The 19,727-nt window shown below is 49.3% G+C and overlaps 1 protein-coding gene across 1 annotated transcript in view; it reads left to right on the top strand.

The window, feature by feature from the left end:
* LOC138296941 (beta-1,4 N-acetylgalactosaminyltransferase 2-like) overlaps positions 1 to 19,727 on the top strand; it is a 195,284-nt gene that overhangs the window by 168,186 nt on the left and 7,371 nt on the right. Inside the window, exon 3 of the mRNA XM_069236461.1 lies at positions 15,275 to 15,381. Within this exon, the coding sequence (XP_069092562.1) occupies positions 15,275 to 15,381 (107 nt within the window). The remainder of the gene's footprint in view (positions 1 to 15,274; positions 15,382 to 19,727) is intronic.

The raw sequence follows: 19,727 nt of genomic DNA, 5'->3' as shown, positions 1-19,727 counted from the left end.
CCATTACACGCGTGCACTACATATAGGTCACTACCTATATGTAGCTTCACAATGGTAACTCCGAATATGGCCATGTAACATGTCTATGATCATGGACTTGCCCCCTCTACGCCATCCTGGCATAGTTGGCACAATCCCATGATCCCAGTGGTCTGTAGCACAGACCCTGGTACTGCCAAACTGCCCTTCCTGGGGTTTCACTGCAGCTGCTGCTGCTGCCAACCCCTCAGACAGGCATCTGCCCTCCTGGGGTCCAGCCAGGCCTGGCCCAGGATGGCAGAACAAAGAACTTCCTCTGAGAGAGGGTATGACACCCTCTCCCTTTAGAAAATGGTGTGAAGGCAGGGGAGGAGTAGCCTCCCCCAGCCTCTGGAAATGCTTTGTTGGGCACAGATGTGCCCAATTCTGCATAAGCCAGTCTACACCAGTTCAGGGGACCCCTTAGCCCTGCTCTGGCGCGAAACTGGACAAAGGAAAGGGGAGTGACCACTCCCCTGACCTGCACCTCCCCTGGGAGTTGTCCAGAGCTCCTCCAGTGTGCTCCAGACCTCTGCCATCTTGGAAACAGAGGTGCTGCTGGCACACTGGACTGCTCTGAGTGGCCAGTGCCACCAGGTGACGTCAGAGACTCCTTCTGATAGGCTCCTTCAGGTGTTGCTAGCCTATCCTCTCTCCTAGGTAGCCAACCCCTCTTTTCTGGCTATTTAGGGTCTCTGTCTCTGGGGAAACTTTAGATAACGAATGCAAGAGCTCAGCCGAGTTCCTCTGCATCTCTCTCTTCACCTTCTGCCAAGGAATCGACTGCTGACCGCGCTGGAAGCCTGCAAAACTGCAACATAGTAGCAAAGACGACTACTGCAACTCTGTAACGCTGATCCTGCCGCCTTCTCGACTGTTTTCCTGGTGGTGCATGCTGTGGGGGTAGTCTGCCTCCTCTCTGCACTAGAAGCTCCGAAGAAATCTCCTGTGGGTCGACGGAATCTTCCCCCTGCAACCGCAGGCACCAAATGCTGCATTACCGGTCCCTTGGGTCTCCTCTCAGCATGACGAGCGAGGTCCCTCGAATCCAGCAACTCTGTCCAAGTGGCCCCCACAGTCCAGTGACTCTTCAGTCCAAGTTTGGTGGAGGTAAGTCCTTGCCTCACCTCGCTAGACTGCATTGCTGGGAACCGCAACTTTTGCAGCTACTCCGGCCTCCGTGCTCTTCCGGCGGAAATCCTTTGTGCACAGTCCAGCCTGGGTCAACGGCACTCTAACCTGCATTGCACGACCTCCTAAGTTGTTCTCCGGCGACGTGGGACTTCTTTGTGCGACTTCGGGTGAGCACCGTTTCACGCATCCTCGTAGTGCCTGTTTCTGGCACTTCTCTGGGTGCTACCTGCTGCTGAGAGGGCTCATTGTCTTGCTCGACGTCCCCTCCCTCTCCTGGTCCAATTTGCGACCTCCTGGTCCCTCCAGGGCCACAGCAGCGTCCAAAAATGCTAACCGCATGATTTGCAGCTAGCAAGGCTTGTTGGCGTTTTTTCGGCGGGAAAACACTTCTGCACGACTCTCCACGGCGAGTGGGATCCGTCCACCAAAGGGGAAGTCTCTAGCCCTTTTCGTTCCTGCAGAAACCTCAGCTTCTTCTGTCCCGTAGAAGCTTCTTTGCACCAGCAGCTGGCATTTCCTGGGCATCTGCCCATCTCCGACTTGCTTGTGACTTTTGGACTTGGTCCCCTTGTTCCACAGGAACCCTAGATTGGAAATCCACAGTTGTTGCATTGTTGGTTTGTGTCTTTCCTGCATTATTCCTCTAACACGACTTCTTTGTCCTTAGGGGAACTTTAGTGCACTTTGCACTCACTTTTCAGGGTCTTGGGGAGGGTTATTTTTCTAACTCTCACTATTTTCTAATAGTCCCAGCGACCCTCTACAAGGTCACATAGGTTTGGGGTCCATTCGTGGTTCGCATTCGACTTTTGGAGTATATGGTTTGTGTTGCCCCTATCCCTATGTTTCCCCATTGCATCCTATTGTAACTATACATTGTTTGCACTGTTTTCTAAGACTATACTGCATATTTTTGCTATTGTGTATATATATCTTGTGTATATTTCCTATCCTCTCACTGAGGGTACACTCTAAGATACTTTGGCATATTGTCATAAAAATAAAGTACCTTTATTTTTAGTATAACTGTGTATTGTGTTTTCTTATGATATTGTGCATATGACACTAGGTGGTACTGTAGTAGCTTCACACGTCTCCTAGTTCAGCCTAAGCTGCTCTGCTAAGCTACCATTATCTATCAGCCTAAGCTGCTAGACACCCTATACACTAATCAGGGATACCTGGGCCTGGTGCAAGGTGCAAGTACCCCTTGGTACTCACTACAAGCCAGTCCAGCCTCCTACACTGGGGCCCTGGTGAACAGGGTCCCAGTGACACATACAACTAAAACAACATATATACAGTGAAAAATGGGGGTAACATGCCAGGCAAGATGGTACTTTCCTACAGTGCCCCCTAACAATCCATTCCTGTGCCCCCAAACAATCCATTCCTCTACTCCCAAACAATACTTGCCTGTGCCCCCAAACAATCCCTGGCTGTGCCCCCAAACAATCCATTCCTGTACCCCCAACAATCCCTGGCTGTGCCTGTAGGAGGCTGGACTGGCTTGTAGTGAGTACCAAGGGGTACTTGCACCTTGCACCAGGCCCAGTTATCCCTTATTAGTGTATAGGGTGTCTAGCAGCTTAGGCTGATAGATAATGGTAGCTTAGCAGAGCAGCTTAGGCTGAACTAGGAGACGTGTGAAGCTACTACAGTACCACTTAGTGTCATATGCACAATATCACAAGAAAACACAATACACAGTTATACTAAAAATAAAGGTACTTTATTTTTATGACAATATGCCAAAGTATCTTAGAGTGTACCCTCAGTGAGAGGATAGGAAATATACACAAGATATATATACACAATAGCAAAAATATGCAGTATAGTCTTAGAAAACAGTGCAAACAATGTATAGTTACAATAGGATGCAATGGGGAAACATAGGGATAGGGGCAACACAAACCATATACTCCAAAAGTGGAATGCGAACCACGAATGGACCCCAAACCTATGTGACCTTGTAGAGGGTCGCTGGGACTATTAGAAAATAGTGAGAGTTAGCAAAATAACCCTCCCCAAGACCCTGAAAAGTGAGTGCAAAGTGCACTAAAGTTCCCCTAAGGACAAAATAGTCGTGTTATAGGAATAATGCAGGAAAGACACAAACCAGCAATGCAACAACTGTGGATTTCCAATCTAGGGTACCTGTGGAACAAGGGGACCAAGTCCAAAAGTCACAAGCAAGTCGGAGATGGGCAGATGCCCAGGAAATGCCAGCTGCGGGTGCAAAGAAGCTTCGACTGGACAGAAGAAGCGGAGGTTTCTGCAGGAACGAAAAGGGCTAGAGACTTCCCCTTTGGTGGACGGATCCTTCTCGCCTTGGAGAGTCAAGCAGAAGTGTTTTCCCGCTGAAAGGACGCCAACAAGCCTTGCTAGTTGCAAATCGTGCGTTTGGCGTTTTTGGACGCTGCTGGGGCCCAGGAGAGATCAGGACGTCGCAAATTGGACCTGAGGAGAGAGGGGACGTCGAGCAAGAAAAGAGCCCTCACTGAAGCAGGTAGGACCCGGAGAAGTGCCAGAAACAGGCACTACGAGGATGCGTGAAACGGTGCTCACCGAAGTTGCACAAAGGAGTCCCACGTCGCTGGAGACCAACTTAGAAAGTCATGCTATGCAGGTTAGAGTGCCGTGGACCCCGGCTTGGCTGTGCACAAAGGATTTCCGCAGGAAGTGCACAGGGGCCGGAGTAGCTGCAAAGTCGCGGTTCCCAGCAATGCAGCCCAGCGAGGTGAGGCAAGGACTTACCTCCACCAAACTTGGGCTGAAGAGTCACTGGACAGTGGGGGTCACTTGGACAGAGTCGCTGGATTCGAGGGACCTCGCTTGTCGTGCTGAGAGGAGACCCAAGGGACCGGTGATGCAGCTTTTTGGTGCCTGCGGTTGCAGGGGGAAGATTCCGTCGACCCACAGGAGATTTCTTCGGAGCTTCTGGTGCAGAGAGGAGGCAGGCTACCCCCACAGCATGCACAAGCAGGAAAACAGTCGAGAAGGCGGCAGGATCAGCGTTACAGAGTTGCAGTAGTCGTCTTTGCTACTATGTTGCAGGTTTGCAGGCTTCCAGCGCGGTCAGCAGTCGATTCCTTATCAGAAGGTGAAGAGGGAGATGCAGAGGAACTCGGATGAGCTCTTGCATTCGTTATCTAAAGTTTCCCCAGAGACAGAGACCCTAAATAGCCAGAAAAGAGGGTTTGGCTACCTAGGAGAGAGGATAGGCTACTAACACCTGAAGGAGCCTATCAGCAGGAGTCTCTGACGTCACCTGGTGGCACTGGCCACTCAGAGTAGTCCAGTGTGCCAGCAGCACCTCTGTTTCCAAGATGGCAGAGGTCTGGAGCACACTGGAGGAGCTCTAAACACACCCCAGGGGAGGTGCAGGTCAGGGGAGTGGTCACTCCCCTTTCCTTTGTCCAGTTTCGCGCCAGAACAGGGGCTAAGGGGTCCCTGAACCGGTGTAGACTGGCTTATGCAGAATTGGGCACATCTGTGCCCAACAAAGCATTTCCAGAGGCTGGGGGAGGCTACTCCTCCCCTGCCTTCACCCCATTTTCCAAAGGGAGAGGGTGTCACACCCTCTCTCAGAGGAAGTTCTTTGTTCTGCCATCCTGGGCCAGGCCTGGCTGGACCCCAGGAGGGCAGCTGCCTGTCTGAGGGGTTGGCAGCAGCAGCAGCTGCAGTGAAACCCCAGGAAGGGCAGTTTGGCAGTACCAGGGTCTGTGCTACAGACCACTGGGATCATGGGATTGTGCCAACTATGCCAGGATGGCATAGAGGGGGCAATTCCATGATCATAGACATGTTACATGGCCATATTCGGAGTTACCATTGTGAAGCTACATATAGGTAGTGACCTATATGTAGTGCACGCGTGTAATGGTGTCCCCGCACTCACAAAGTTCAGGGAATTGCCTCTGAACAATGTGGGGGCACCTTGGCTAGTGCCAGGGTGCCCTCACACTAAGTAACTTTGCACCTAACCTTTACCAGGTAAAGGTTAGACATATAGGTGACTTATAAGTTACTTAAGTGCAGTGTAAAATGGCTGTGAAATAACGTGGACGTTATTTCACTCAGGCTGCAGTGGCAGGCCTGTGTAAGAATTGTCAGAGCTCCCTATGGGTGGCAAAAGAAATGCTGCAGCCCATAGGGATCTCCTGGAACCCCAATACCCTGGGTACCTCAGTACCATATACTAGGGAATTATAAGGATGTTCCAGTAAGCCAATGTAAATTGGTAAAAATGGTCACTAGCCTGTCAGTGACAATTTGGAAAGAAATGAGAGAGCATAACCACTGAGGTTCTGGTTAGCAGAGCCTCAGTGAGACAGTTAGTCACTACACAGGTAACACATTCAGGCACACTTATGAGCACTGGGGCCCTTGGTTACCAGGGTCCCAGTGACACATACAACTAAAACAACATATATACAGTGAAAAATGGGGGTAACATGCCAGGCAAGATGGTACTTTCCTACACAACCCCCCCCCCCCCAAACGAAGGACAATAAGACTAGCCATGACCTGATGAGTCTTCATTGTCTAAGTGGAAATATCTGGAGAGTCCATCTGCATTGGAGTGGCTACTCCCAGGTCTATGTTCCACTGTATAGTCCATTCCCTGTAGGGATATGGACCACCTCAACAATTTAGGATTTTCACCTTTCATTTGTTTTAGCCAAAGTAGAGGTTTGTGGTCTGTCTGAACAATGAAGTGAGTGCCAATGGCCTCAACTTCTTCAGAGCCCAGACCACAGCAAAGGCCTCCCTCTCAATGGCAGACCAACGCTTTTCTCTAGGGGTCAACCTCCTACTAATAAAAGCAACAGGTTGATCCTGGCCCTCAGAATTAAGTTGTGATAGGACTGCCCCTACTCCTAATTCAGATGCATCAGTTTGGACATAGAATTTTTTAGAGTAACAAGGGCTTTTCAGGACAGGTGCATAGCACATGGCCTGCTTCAGCTCCTCAAACGCTTTCTGACAGTTTGCTGTCCATAATACCTTTTTAGGCATTTTCTTGGATGTGAGGTCATTAAGAGGGGCTGCAATGGAGCCATAGTTCTTAATGAACCTCCTGTAATACCCAGTGAGGCCTAGGAAGGCTCTCACCTGAGTCTGAGTGGTAGGGGGAACCCAATCAATGATAGTTTGGATTTTCCCCTGAAGTGGTGCAATCTGTTCCCCACCAACAAGGTGTCCCAGATAAACCACCTTACCCTGCCCTATCTGGCACTTTGAAGCCTTGATAGTGAGGCCTGCCTTTTGCAGAGCCTCCAAAACTTTCCATAGGTGGACCAGGTGATCATCCCAGCTGGAGCTAAAGACAGCTATATCGTCCAAATATGCTGCACTGAAAGCTTCCAGCCCTTGCAGGACTGTGTTCACCAACCTCTGAAAAGTGGCAGGTGCATTTTTCAAACCAAAAGGCATTACAGTAAACTGGTAATGTCCTCCAATGGTAGAAAATGCAGTCTTAGGTTTAGCATCTTCTGACAATTTGATCTGCCAATACCCTGCAGTCAAATCAAAAGTGCTTAGATCCTTGGCAGATGCCAGTGTATCTATGAGCTCATCTGCCCTGGGTATAGGGTGAGCATCAGTTTTGGTTACCAAGTTGAGACCTCTATAATCTACACAAAACCGCATTTCCTTCTTTCAATCTTTAGAATTGGGTTTTGGTACCAGTACCACAGGAGAAGCCCATGGACTGTCAGAGTGCTCAACCACTCCTAGTTCCAACATTTTCTAAACTTCTTGCTTTATGCAGTCCCTGACATGGTCAGGCTGCCTATAGATCTTACTTTTGAGAGGTAAACTGTCTCCAGTATCTATAGTGTGCTCACACCAAGAAGTGGTGCCTGGCACAGTAGAGAAGAGTTCTGAAAATTGTCCTAGGAGATTTATGCAATTATCTTTCTGCTCAGCAGTAAGACAATCAGCCAAAACTACACCTTCCACAAGAGCATCTTGTTCTGTGGAAGAGAAGAGATCAGGTAGAGGATCACTGTCTTCTTCCTGTCCCTCATCAGTTGCCATGAGCAGGGTGAGATCAGCCCTGTCATAGTAGGGTTTTAGGCGGTTGACATGGAGCACCCTAAGGGGACTCCTGGCAGTGCCTAAGTCAACTAAATAGGTGACTTCTCCCTTCTTTTCAACAATTGTGTGGGGACCACTCCATCTATCTTGGAGTGCTCTTGGGGCCACAGGCTCCAAGACCCACACTTTCTGCCCTGGTTGGTACTGAACCAAAACAGCCTTCTGATCATGCCATTGCTTCTGGAGCTCTTGGCTGGCCTGAAGGTTTTTACTGGCCTTTTTCATGTACTCAGCCATCCTTGATCTGAGGCCAAGTACATAATCCACAATATCCTGCTTAGGAGCTTTTAAAGGTTGTTCCCAACCCTCCTTTACAAGTGTGAGTGGACCCCTAACAGGGTGTCCAAAAAGAAGTTCAAAGGGGCTGAAGCCCACTCCTTTCTGGGGTACCTCCCTGTAGGCAAAAAGGAGGCATGGTAAAAGGATATCCCATCTCCTGCGGAGTTTTTCAGGGAGACCCATAATCATGCCTTTGAGAGTTTTATTAAATCTCTCCACCAGTCCATTTGTTTGTGGATGATAGGGTGTTGTGAACTTGTACGTTACACCACACTCCTTCCACATGGCCTTTAAGTATGCAGACATGAAATTGCTTCCTCTGTCTGATACTACTTCCTTTGGGAAGCCCACCCTGGAAAATATTCCCAGGAGGGCCTTTGCCACTGCAGGTGCTGTAGTGGTCCTTAAAGGAATAGCTTCAGGATATCTTGTGGCATGGTCCACTACCACTAAGATAAACCTATTGCCTGAAGCAGTAGGAGGGTCAAGGGGGCCAACTATGTCAACCCCTACCCTTTCAAAGGGAACCCCAACCACAGGCAGTGGGATAAGGGGTGCCTTTGGAGTGCCACCTGTCTTGCCACTGGCTTGACAGGTTTCACAGGACTTACAAAATTCCTTTGTGTCCTCAGACATCCTAGGCCAATGAAACAAGGGAACAAGCCTGTCCCAAGTTTTCATTTGTCCTAGATGCCCAGCTAAGGGAATGTCATGTGCCAGTGTTAGGAGGAACTTTCTGTACTCCTGAGGAATCACTAATCTCCTGGCAGCTCCAGGTTTAGGATCCCTATGCTCAGTGTACAAGAGGTTGTCCTCCCAGTAAACTCTGTGAGAGTCACTTACATCCCCATTAGCCTGTTTGACAGCTTGCTGTCTGAGACCCTCTAATGTGGGACAGGTTTGCTGTGCCACACTCAGCTCCTCTCTGGCAGGCCCCCCTTCACCCAAAAGCTCAGCAGTGTCTGCTTCCAGCTCCTCTGGTGTAGGTTCTGCACAGGGAGGGAATTCTTCTTCCTCAGAAGTAGAATCCACTGTAGAGGGAGGGATAGTAGGAAGTGGTTTGCTTCTACTAGCCCTAGCTTTAGGGAGCACTTGGTCCATTGTTCCAGGATCCAAGCTTCCCTGTCCTTTTTGCTTTTTGGCCTGAGCCCTTGTCAAAGCAAAAATATGCCCTGGGATGCCCAGCATTGCTGCATGGGCCTCCAACTCCACATCTGACCAAGCTGATGTCTCCAAATCATTCCCTAATAGACAGTCTACAGGTAAATCTGAAGCTACCACAACTTTCTTTGGACCAGTTACCCCCCCCCCCAGTTGAGATTTACAACAGCCATGGGGTGGCTTTGTGTTATGTTGTGAGCATCGGTTACTTGGTACTGGTGTCCAAGTATGTGTTGTTCAGGGTGTACCAGTTTCTCAATCACCATTGTGACACTGGCACCTGTGTCCCTGTAGGCCTGGACCTCAACACCATTTATTAGGGTTAGTTGCTTGTACTTCTCCAAGTTATGGGGGCAAGCAACCAAAGTGGCTAAATCAATAGCCCCTTCAGAGACTAAAGTAGCCTCTGTGGTCTCCCTAATCAGACCAACCCCAACTAAATTACCAAAAGTGAGCCCAGCTACTCCCTTGGATTGGCTATTAGTAGGTTTGCTCCCACCACCACTGCTATTAGTAGGGACACTAGGTGTAGCAGTAGGGGTTGTAGTGGTAGGAGCAGTGGTGCCTTTCTTTGGACAACTGGGATCTGTTGTCCAATGGCCTTTTATTTTACATAAATAGCACCATGGTTTCTTTTCCTTGTTCTGATTAAAAGAGGATTTGGGCCCACCACCCCCACCAGAGTGTTTTTGTGGGCCTGATGAAGACTCATTTTTAGATTTGTCCCCACCCTTGTCAGAAGACTCACCATCCTTCTTTTTGTTGCCATCTTTGTCACCCCCTGTATGAACTTTTCTGTTCACTCTTGTTCTGACCCATTTGTCTGCCTTCTTTCCCAATTCTTGGGGAGAGGTCAGATCAGAGTCCACCAAGTACTGGTGCAACAAATCAGACACACAATTATTAACAATATGCTCTCTCAGGATCAAGTTATACAGGCTGTCATAATCAGTAACTTTACTGCCATGTAACCACCCCTCCAAGGCCTTCACTGAATGGTCAATAAAATCAACCCAGTCTTGTGAAGACTCCTTTTTGGTCTCTCTGAACTTTATCCTGTACTGTTCAGTGGTTAAGCCATAACCATCCAGGAGTGCATTCTTAAGAACTTGGAAATTATTAGCATCATTTTCTTTCACAGTAAGGAGCCTATCCCTACCTTTTCCACTAAATGATAGCCATAGTATAGCAGCCCACTGCCTTTGAGGGACATCCTGTACAACACAGGCCCTCTCAAGTGCAGCAAACCACTTGTTAATGTCATCCCCCTCCTTATAAGGGGGAACTATCTTGTGCAGATTCCTGGAATCATGCTCTTTTGCAGGATGACTATGGGGAATACTGCTGCTGCCACCATGGGTATCTAAACCCAACTTCTGTCTTTCCTTCTCTAATTCAAAAGACTGTCTATCCAAATCCAGCTGTTGCTTTTTAAGCTTCAGTCTGGTTTGTTCCACCCTCAACTTATTGAGTTCCCTCTCTAACATTCTGTCATCAGGGTTGGTGGGAGGGACATTCCTAGAAACAGAGCTATGATGGGAATGGACAGAAGGAGACCTGTCCCTTACAGAAGCCGCCCTAACAGCTTGGTTAACAGAAACATTACTACCAGTATGGTGAGAATAAATGCTTTTGCTATGGTGTGAGACAACACTATTTATATGGTGTGGCTCATCATCATTACCATCTATGCTAGATTGTCTAGTAATGGGCAGGCTAGGAAGTTTATTTCCTGAATCTTTTCCTGGGGGAGTCCCTGAATCAGATTGAGAACTATTAGGTACTTTTTCAACAGATGAGGCACCTATGGCCTTATCTTGTTCTCTAAGCATGTTAAGTAACAGTTCCAAGGAAGGATTCTTCCCTACACTCAAACCTCTCTCTATACAGAGACTCCTTGCTCTTTTCCAGCTAAGGTTGTCATATTCAAGTGTGGACAGATCAACACTTTGGCCTGTGCCAGACATTTTTTAGAGAGAGTTAAAGTGATAGAAAAAGAGAAAAAAGTTTTCAGAACTTTTTTGGAAAGACAGAAAAAAACTTTTTAAACTTTTTAAGAACTTTTTGAAAGTTTAGAGGTACTTTTCAGCACTTAGAAAAGAGTGAAAAGAGGAAATGCAAAACTTTTTGGCTATGTGTATATACACTGACCTTGTTTTGTATATTTTTCTCTTATGAAAAGTACAATGACAAGAGTGGTAAGTAGTCTCAAGCACTTATCCCACCACTGCACAACCAATGTAGGAGGCTGGACTGGCTTGTAGTGAGTACCAAGGGGTACTTGCACCTTGCACCAGGCCCAGTTATCCCTTATTAGTGTATAGGGTGTCTAGCAGCTTAGGCTGATAGATAATGGTAGCTTAGCAGAGCAGCTTAGGCTGAACTAGGAGACGTGTGAAGCTACTACAGTACCACCTAGTGTCATATGCACAATATCATAAGAAAACACAATACACAGTTATACTAAAAATAAAGGTACTTTATTTTTATGACAATATGCCAAAGTATCTTAGAGTGTACCCTCAGTGAGAGGATAGGAAATATACACAAGATATATATACACAATAGCAAAAATATGCAGTATAGTCTTAGAAAACAGTGCAAACAATGTATAGTTACAATAGGATGCAATGGGGAAACATAGGGATAGGGGCAACACAAACCATATACTCCAAAAGTGGAATGCGAACCACGAATGGACCCCAAACCTATGTGACCTTGTAGAGGGTCGCTGGGACTATTAGAAAATAGTGAGAGTTAGCAAAATAACCCTCCCCAAGACCCTGAAAAGTGAGTGCAAAGTGCACTAAAGTTCCCCTAAGGACAAAATAGTCGTGTTAGAGGAATAATGCAGGAAAGACACAAACCAGCAATGCAACAACTGTGGATTTCCAATCTAGGGTACCTGTGGAACAAGGGGACCAAGTCCAAAAGTCACAAGCAAGTCGGAGATGGGCAGATGCCCAGGAAATGCCAGCTGCGGGTGCAAAGAAGCTTCGACTGGACAGAAGAAGCGGAGGTTTCTGCAGGAACGAAAAGGGCTAGAGACTTCTCCTTTGGTGGACGGATCCCTCTTGCCTTGGAAAGTTGTGCAGAAGTGTTTTCCCGCTGAAAGGACGCCAACAAGCCTTGCTAGTTGCAAATCGTGCATTTGGCGTTTTTGGACGCTGCTGGGGCCCAGGAGGGACCAGGAGGTCGCAAATTGGACCTGAAGAGAGAGGGGACATCGAGCAAGACAAAGAGCCCTCACTGAAGCAGGTAGCACCCGGAGAAGTGCCAGAAACAGGCACTACAAGGATGCGTGAAACAGTGCTCGCCGAAGTTGCACAAAGGAGTCCCACGTCGCCGGAGACCAACTTAGAAAGTCGTGCAATGCAGGTTAGAGTGCCGTGGACCCAGGCTTGGCTGTGCACAAAGGATTTCCGCCGGAAGTGCACAGGGGCCGGAGTAGCTGCAAAGTCGCGGTTCCCAGCAATGCAGCCCAGCGAGGTGAGTCAAGGACTTACCTCCACCAAACTTGGGCTGAAGAGTCACTGGACTGTGGGGGTCACTTGGACAGAGTCGCTGGATTCGAGGGACCTCGCTCGTTGTGCTGAGAGGAGACCCAAGGGACCGGTGATGCAGCTTTTTGGTGCCTGCGGTTGCAGGGGGAAGATTCCGTCGACCCACAGGAGATTTCTTCGGAGCTTCTGGTGCAGAGAGGAGGCAGGCTACCCCCACAGCATGCACAAGCAGGAAAACAGTCGAGAAGGCGGCAGGATCAGCGTTACAGAGTTGCAGTAGTCGTCTTTGCTACTATGTTGCAGGTTTGCAGGCTTCCAGCGCGGTCAGCAGTCGATTCCTTATCAGAAGGTGAAGAGGGAGATGCAGAGGAACTCGGATGAGCTCTTGCATTCGTTATTTAAAGTTTCCCCAGAGACAGAGACCCTAAATAGCCAGAAAAGAGGGTTTGGCTACCTAGGAGAGAGGATAGGCTACTAACACCTGAAGGAGCCTATCAGCAGGAGTCTCTGACGCCACCTGGTGGCACTGGCCACTCAGAGCAGTCCAGTGTGCCAGCAGCACCTCTGTTTCCAAGATGGCAGAAGTCTGGAGCACACTGGAGGAGCTCTGGACACCTCCCAGGGGAGGTGCAGGTCAGGGGAGTGGTCACTCCCCTTTCCTTTGTCCAGTTTCGCGCCAGAGCAGGGGCTAAAGGGGTCCCTGAACCGGTGTAGACTGGCTTATGCAGAATTGGGCACATCTGTGCCCAACAAAGCATTTCCAGAGGCTGGGGGAGGCTACTCCTCCCCTGCCTTCACACCATTTTCCAAAGGGAGAGGGTGTCACACCCTCTCTCAGAGGAAGTTCTTTGTTCTGCCATCCTGGGCCAGGCCTGGCTGGACCCCAGGAGGGCAGCTGCCTGTCTGAGGGGTTGGCAGCAGCAGCAGCTGCAGTGAAACCCCAGGAAGGGCAGTTTGGCAGTACCAGGGTCTGTGCTACAGACCACTGGGATCATGGGATTGTGCCAACTATGCCAGGATGGCATAGAGGGGGCAATTCCATGATCATAGACATGTTACATGGCCATATTCGGAGTTACCATTGTGAAGCTACATATAGGTAGTGACCTATATGTAGTGCACACGTGTAATGGTGTCCCCGCACTCACAAAGTTCAGGGAATTGGCTCTGAACAATGTGGGGGCACCTTGGCTAGTGCCAGGGTGCCCTCACACTAAGTAACTTTGCACCTAACCTTTACCAGGTAAAGGTTAGACATATAGGTGACTTTTAAGTTACTTAAGTGCAGTGTAAAATGGCTGTGAAATAACGTGGACGTTATTTCACTCAGGCTGCAGTGGCAGGCCTGTGTAAGAATTGTCAGAGCTCCCTATGGGTGGCAAAAGAAATGCTGCAGCCCATAGGGATCTCCTGGAACCCCAATACCCTGGGTACCTCAGTACCATATACTAGGGAATTATAAGGGTGTTCCAGTAAGCCAATGTAAATTGGTAAAAATGGTCACTAGCCTGTCAGTGACAATTTGGAAAGAAATGAGAGAGCATAACCACTGAGGTTCTGGTTAGCAGAGCCTCAGTGAGACAGTTAGTCACTACACAGGTAACACATTCAGGCACACTTATGAGCACTGGGGCCCTGGGTTACCAGGGTCCCAGTGACACATACAACTAAAACAACATATATACAGTGAAAAATGGGGGTAACATGCCAGGCAAGATGGTACTTTCCTACAGTGCCCCCAACAATACCTGCCTGTGCCCCAGACAATCCCTGCTGTGCCCCAAACAATCCCTGGCTGTGCCCCCAAACAATCCCTGCTGTGCCCCAAACAATCCCTGGCTGTGCCCCCAAACAATCCCTGGCTGTGCCCCCAAACAATCCCTGGCTGTGCCCCAAACAATCCATTCCTGTACCCCCAAACAATCCCTGGCTGTGTCCCAAAACAATCCCTGCCTGTGCCCCCAAACAATCCCTGCCTGTCCCACCGCAGGGCCCTGCACGGTCCAGGAGCAGGAACTCTCATCTGCTAGGGAGTGTTTTTTCATTTTCAGAAGCGCCCCGTCCGAGTCCCGCTCCCACCTGCTGCAGCACACACCTGCCGTGGCCTCATTTCATGGAAAGCTTCTTATTTTCAGTAAAACCACTCACCAAACGTGGCGCTTGGGACAGTATGATTTGGCGCCTTGTAGGGCAGTGAATGAGAAGTTGTCCTTTTAGTCGACTCCGATACTCATTTCATGAGGATGAAATGCTGAGACAGCCTTCATGGGAATGAGAGTAGCGCCCTGAAGTTGCACACGGAGTCCCACAGAGCGCACAGCGGCAGCAGGGGCCCCACAGAGGTTTCCTTCTGTAGCCCAGTTTAGGGGGTGCAGCATTTCATCTGCTCATCTTTACACAGACTCAGCCTTTCATCTCTTTGAAGCAGGTACAGAGTAAACCCGCCCTCATCTCGTTCCTTAGAGTGCTTAGAAACGGCAGACGTGTGTTTACAGCTAGAATAGCCAGCTGGTCCACTCCAGTGTCCGGAGTGGCCTTACCCCAGGAAGGAGGGATGCAGGCCACTTGTAGGACACACGTGTTCCTTCAGCATCTCCATCCTCTCTGCTGCAGGGACAGCCATGCGATCTCAGCAGCACCCACCCCTGCTGACGTCACACCTGCCCCAGGGCCCTTCAACTGCCCCAAGGCCTCGCCTTAGGCAGGGGGAGGGGAGCTGCACACGGGACCAGAAGCCTGAACAAAGCATGGCTTTCCTCCTGTGAGTGGGCTGTGGGGGGTCACCTTTTGGGGGGGCTGGCCCCCCCTCTCTAAGACTGGGCCTGGTGGAGAGTGACATCACAAACGGCTTTTCAGTGCTGTCATTTTAGAGAGTGTCACCCTCCAGAGAAGACCCATCCCCACTTGTGGCCTCCTCTGGTGTCCCAGGAAGGCTGTTCTTCTCTGGTCTTTCAGTTGACGTCTCCTGGTGGTGACTGGCACCTTCTTGGTTTGCTTTGGAAATGTGATCTATCTCTGGTACTTCTTGGCACAGGTGCCTTCCTGACCAGCCCTCCTCTCTCTTCTCTTGGCAGGTATCGGTCCAGTCCCCCAGAAGTGCTCATCGCGCAGCCCAACTCCCCGCTGAGTTACCCGGTCCATGGCGTGGAGCTGGTGCCCCTGTCCACCATCCTGCTTCCAGGTAATCCTCTTTCGCTGGTGATTGTTCACCTGATATCTGAGCGGGACCAGACAAGGGTGCCCCTGAACCCCGTTAACGCCCTGTACCCATACTGCGCATGCGCACCGGGCACGTACACGTGTGTTGCTTTGCAGTGCTTGTGCTGTTCTTGACAACGCTGGTCTTCTTGATTTGACTGCCACCATCACCATGGAGACACCATGCTGGGTTACTCTGTGTGGTGGTTTTGGTGGTTCCTGCATGTGATACACTTAATGCATCCAATGTTAAACACACATGTGCCTGTAGTTGCATGGCATGTACTGTCTGTGGTCTGTGTAGATGCTTGGTTTGGTCTTAACCTGCTGGAGTCATGCCAACATGCTCCCTCTCCATCTGGAGTCCTTGTCAGTAGATGCTGGTGCCATGCCCATGACATTCACCTGTGGCCTCTGCCAAGGCATGCTTGTCTGATGTTCAGGTACCCCGCCTCCCCCTGGATTCCTTGAGTGATGTCAGCACCATAGAAGCCTTTGTCACAACACAAGGGGGGAGATTTACAAACATTTGTGACGCTTACCAGCACAAAATGTTTTTTCCTAATTTACTTTCCACTGCAAACCTTGTTTTGTGCTTGAAAGTACCCTAAAAGTAACGCACATGAAAGAGGCGTCACATGAGTGGTGCAAGGCCATTGCCATGCAACCACGTGTGCCTTTTGACACAAAACCCTATTTACAAACAATAGTAGACAGGGTTTAGCAGCAAAAGGTAACACCATTTGAAAGCAGGCGTTAAAAGGAGGAATGTTTTTACTTCTCTTTTCTTTTCCAACTTTGCATGCGTGCGGCACTGTGCGGCACATACGCAGTGGGGAACGCTTTGAAGTGTCGACACATAGTATTTTGTACTGGAAGAATACCCTTCTAGTACACAACACATGCTAAACTCATGCAGACACCCGAGCTCTATGACGCAAACGTATGTGCGCCGGCGCTGTGGGGGGGTGAGAGACATATCTCTGTAAGTATGTGTAGGAAAGTACCATCTTGCCTGGCATGTTACCCCCATTTTTCACTGTATATATGTTGTTTTAGTTGTATGTGTCACTGGGACCCTGGTAACCCAGGGCCCCAGTGCTCATAAGTGTGCCTGAATGTGTTACCTGTGTAGTGACTAACTGTCTCACTGAGGCTCTGCTAATCAGAACCTCAGTGGTTATGCTCTCTCATTTCTTTCCAAATTGTCACTAACAGGCTAGTGACCATTTTTACCAATTTACATTGGCTTACCGGAACACCCTTATAATTCCCTAGTATATGGTACTGAGGTACCCAGGGTATTGGGGTTCCAGGAGATCCCTATGGGCTGCAGCATTTCTTTTGCCACCCATAGGGAGCTCTGACAATTCTTACACAGGCCTGCCACTGCAGCCTGAGTGAAATAACGTCCACGTTATTTCACAGCCATTTTACACTGCACTTAAGTAACTTATAAGTCACCTATATATCTAACCTTTACCTGGTAAAGGTTAGGTGCAAAGTTACTTAGTGTGAGGGCACCCTGGCACTAGCCAAGGTGCCCCCACATTGTTCAGAGCCAATTCCCTGAACTTTGTGAGTGCGGGGACACCATTACACGTGTGCACTACATATAGGTCACTACCTATGTGTAGCTTCACCATGGTAACTCCGAATATGGCCATGTAACATGTCTATGATCATGGAATTACCCCCTCTATGCCATCCTGGCATAGTTGGCACAATCCCATGATCCCAGTGGTCTGTAGCACAGACCCTGGTACTGCCAAACTGCCCTTCCTGGGGTTTCACTGCAGCTGCTGCTGCTGCCAACCCCTCAGACAGGCATCTGCCCTCCTGGGGTCCAGCCAGGCCTGGCCCAGGATGTCAGAACAAAGAACTTCCTCTGAGAGAGGGTGTGACACCCTCTCCCTTTGGAAAATGGTGTGAAGGCAGGGGAGGAGTAGCCTCCCCCAGCCTCTGGAAATGCTTTCTTGGGCACAGATGTGCCCAATTCTGCATAAGCCAGTCTACACCGGTTCAGGGACCCCTTAGCCCCTGCTCTGGCGCGAAACTGGACAAAGGAAAGGGGAGTGACCACTCCCCTGACCTGCACCTCCCCTGGGAGGTGTCCAGAGCTCCTCCAGTGTGCTCCAGACCTCTGCCATCTTGGAAACAGAGGTGCTGCTGGCACACTGGACTGCTCTGAGTGGCCAGTGCCACCAGGTGACGTCAGAGACTCCTGCTGATAGGCTCCTTCAGGTGTTAGTAGCCTATCCTCTCTCCTAGGTAGCCAAACCCTCTTTCCTGGCTATTTAGGGTCTCTGTCTCTGGGGAAACTTCAGATAACGAATATAAGAGCTCATCCGAGTTCCTCTGCATCTCTCTCTTCACCTTCTGATAAGGAATCGACTGCTGACCGCGCTGGAAGCCTGCAAACCTGCAACATAGTAGCAAAGACGACTACTGCAACTCTGTAACGCTGATCCTGCCGCCTTCTCTACTGTTTTCCTGCTTGTGCATGCTGTGGGGGTAGTCTGTCTCCTCTCTGCACCAGAAGCTCCGAAGAAATCTCCCGTGGGTCGACGGAATCTTCCCCCTGCAACCGCAGGCACCAAAAAGCTGCATTACCGGTCCCTTGGGTCTCCTCTCAGCACGACGAGCGAGGTCCCTCGAATCCAGCGACTCTATCCAAGTGACCCCCACAGTCCAGTGACTCTTCAGTCCAAGTTTGGTGGAGGTAAGTCCTTGCCTCACCTCGCTGGGCTGCATTGCTGGGAACCGCGACTTTGCAGCTACTCCGGCCCCTGTGCACTTCCGGCGGAAATCCTTTGTGCACAGCCAAGCCTGGGTCCACGGCACTCTAACCTGCATTGCACGACTTTCTAAGTTGGTCCCCGGCGACGTGGGACTCCTTTGTGCAACTTCGGCGAGCACCGTTTCACGCATCCTCGTAGTGCTGGTTTCTGGCACTTCTTCGGGTGCTACCTGCTTCAGTGAGGGCTTTTTGTCTTGCTCGACGTCCCCTCTCTCTTCAGGTCCAATTTGCGACCTCCTGGTCCCTCCTGGGCCCCGGCAGCGTCCAAAAAGCCAAACGCACGATTTGCAACTAGCAAGGCTTGTTGGCGTTCTTTCAGCGGGAAAACACTTTTGCACGACTCTCCAAGGCTAGAGGGATCGGTCCACCAAAGAAGAAGTCTCTAGCCCTTTTCGTTCCTGCAGAAACCTCAGCTTCTTCTGTCCAGTAGAAGCTTCTTTGCACCCGCAGCTGGCATTTCCTGGGCATCTGCCCATCTCCGACTTGCTTGTGACTTTTGGACTTGGTCCCCTTGTTCCACAGGTACCCTAGATTGGAAATCCACAGTTGTTGCATTGCTGGTTTGTGTCTTTCCAGCATTATTCCTCTAACACAACTTCTTTGTCCTTAGGGGAACTTTAGTGCACTTTGCACTCACTTTTCAGGGTCTTGGGGAGGGTTATTTTCCTAACTCTCACTATTTTCTAATAGTCCCAGCGACCCTCTACAAGGTCACATAGGTTTGGGGTCCATTCGTGGTTCGCATTCCACTTTTGGAGTATATGGTTTGTGTTGCCCCTATCCCTATGTTTCCCCATTGCATCCTATTGTAACTATACATTGTTTGCACTGTTTTCTAAGACTATACTGCATATTTTTGCTATTGTGTATATATATCTTGTGTATATTTCCTATCCTCTCACTGAGGGTACACTCTAAGATACTTTGGCATATTGTCATAAAAATAAAGTACCTTTATTTTTAGTATAACTGTGTATTGTGTTTTCTTATGATATTGTGCATATGACACTAAGTGGTACTGTAGTAGCTTCACACGTCTCCTAGTTCAGCCTAAGCTGCTCTGCTAAGCTACCGTTATCTATCAGCCTAAGCTGCTAGACACCCTATACACTAATAAGGGATAACTGGGCCTGGTGCAAGGTGCAAGTACCCCTTGGTACTCACTATAAGCCAGTCCAGCCTCCTACATTGGTGGCAGCGGTGGGATCAGTGCTTGAGACTACTTACCACTCTTGTCATTGTACTTTTCATAAGAGAAAAATATACAAAACAAGGTCAGTGTATATACACATAGCCAGAAAGTTTTGCATTTCCTCTTTTCACTCTTTTCTAAGTGCTGAAAAGTACTTCTAAACTTTCAAAAAGTTCTTAAAAGGATGGCTGAGTACATGAAAAAGGCCAGTAAAAACCTTCAGGCCAGCCAAGAGCTCCAGAAGCAATGGCATGATCAGAAGGCTGTTTTGGTTCAGTACCAACCAGGGCAGAAAGTGTGGGTCTTGGAGCCTGTGGCCCCAAGAGCACTCCAAGAT

This window comes from Pleurodeles waltl, chromosome 5, assembly GCF_031143425.1.
Source record: "Pleurodeles waltl isolate 20211129_DDA chromosome 5, aPleWal1.hap1.20221129, whole genome shotgun sequence".
In the NCBI taxonomy this organism is placed as follows: Eukaryota; Metazoa; Chordata; class Amphibia; order Caudata; family Salamandridae; genus Pleurodeles; species Pleurodeles waltl.
Note: the sequence above shows the minus strand (reverse complement) of the source record. Positions and strands in the feature narration are given on the sequence as shown.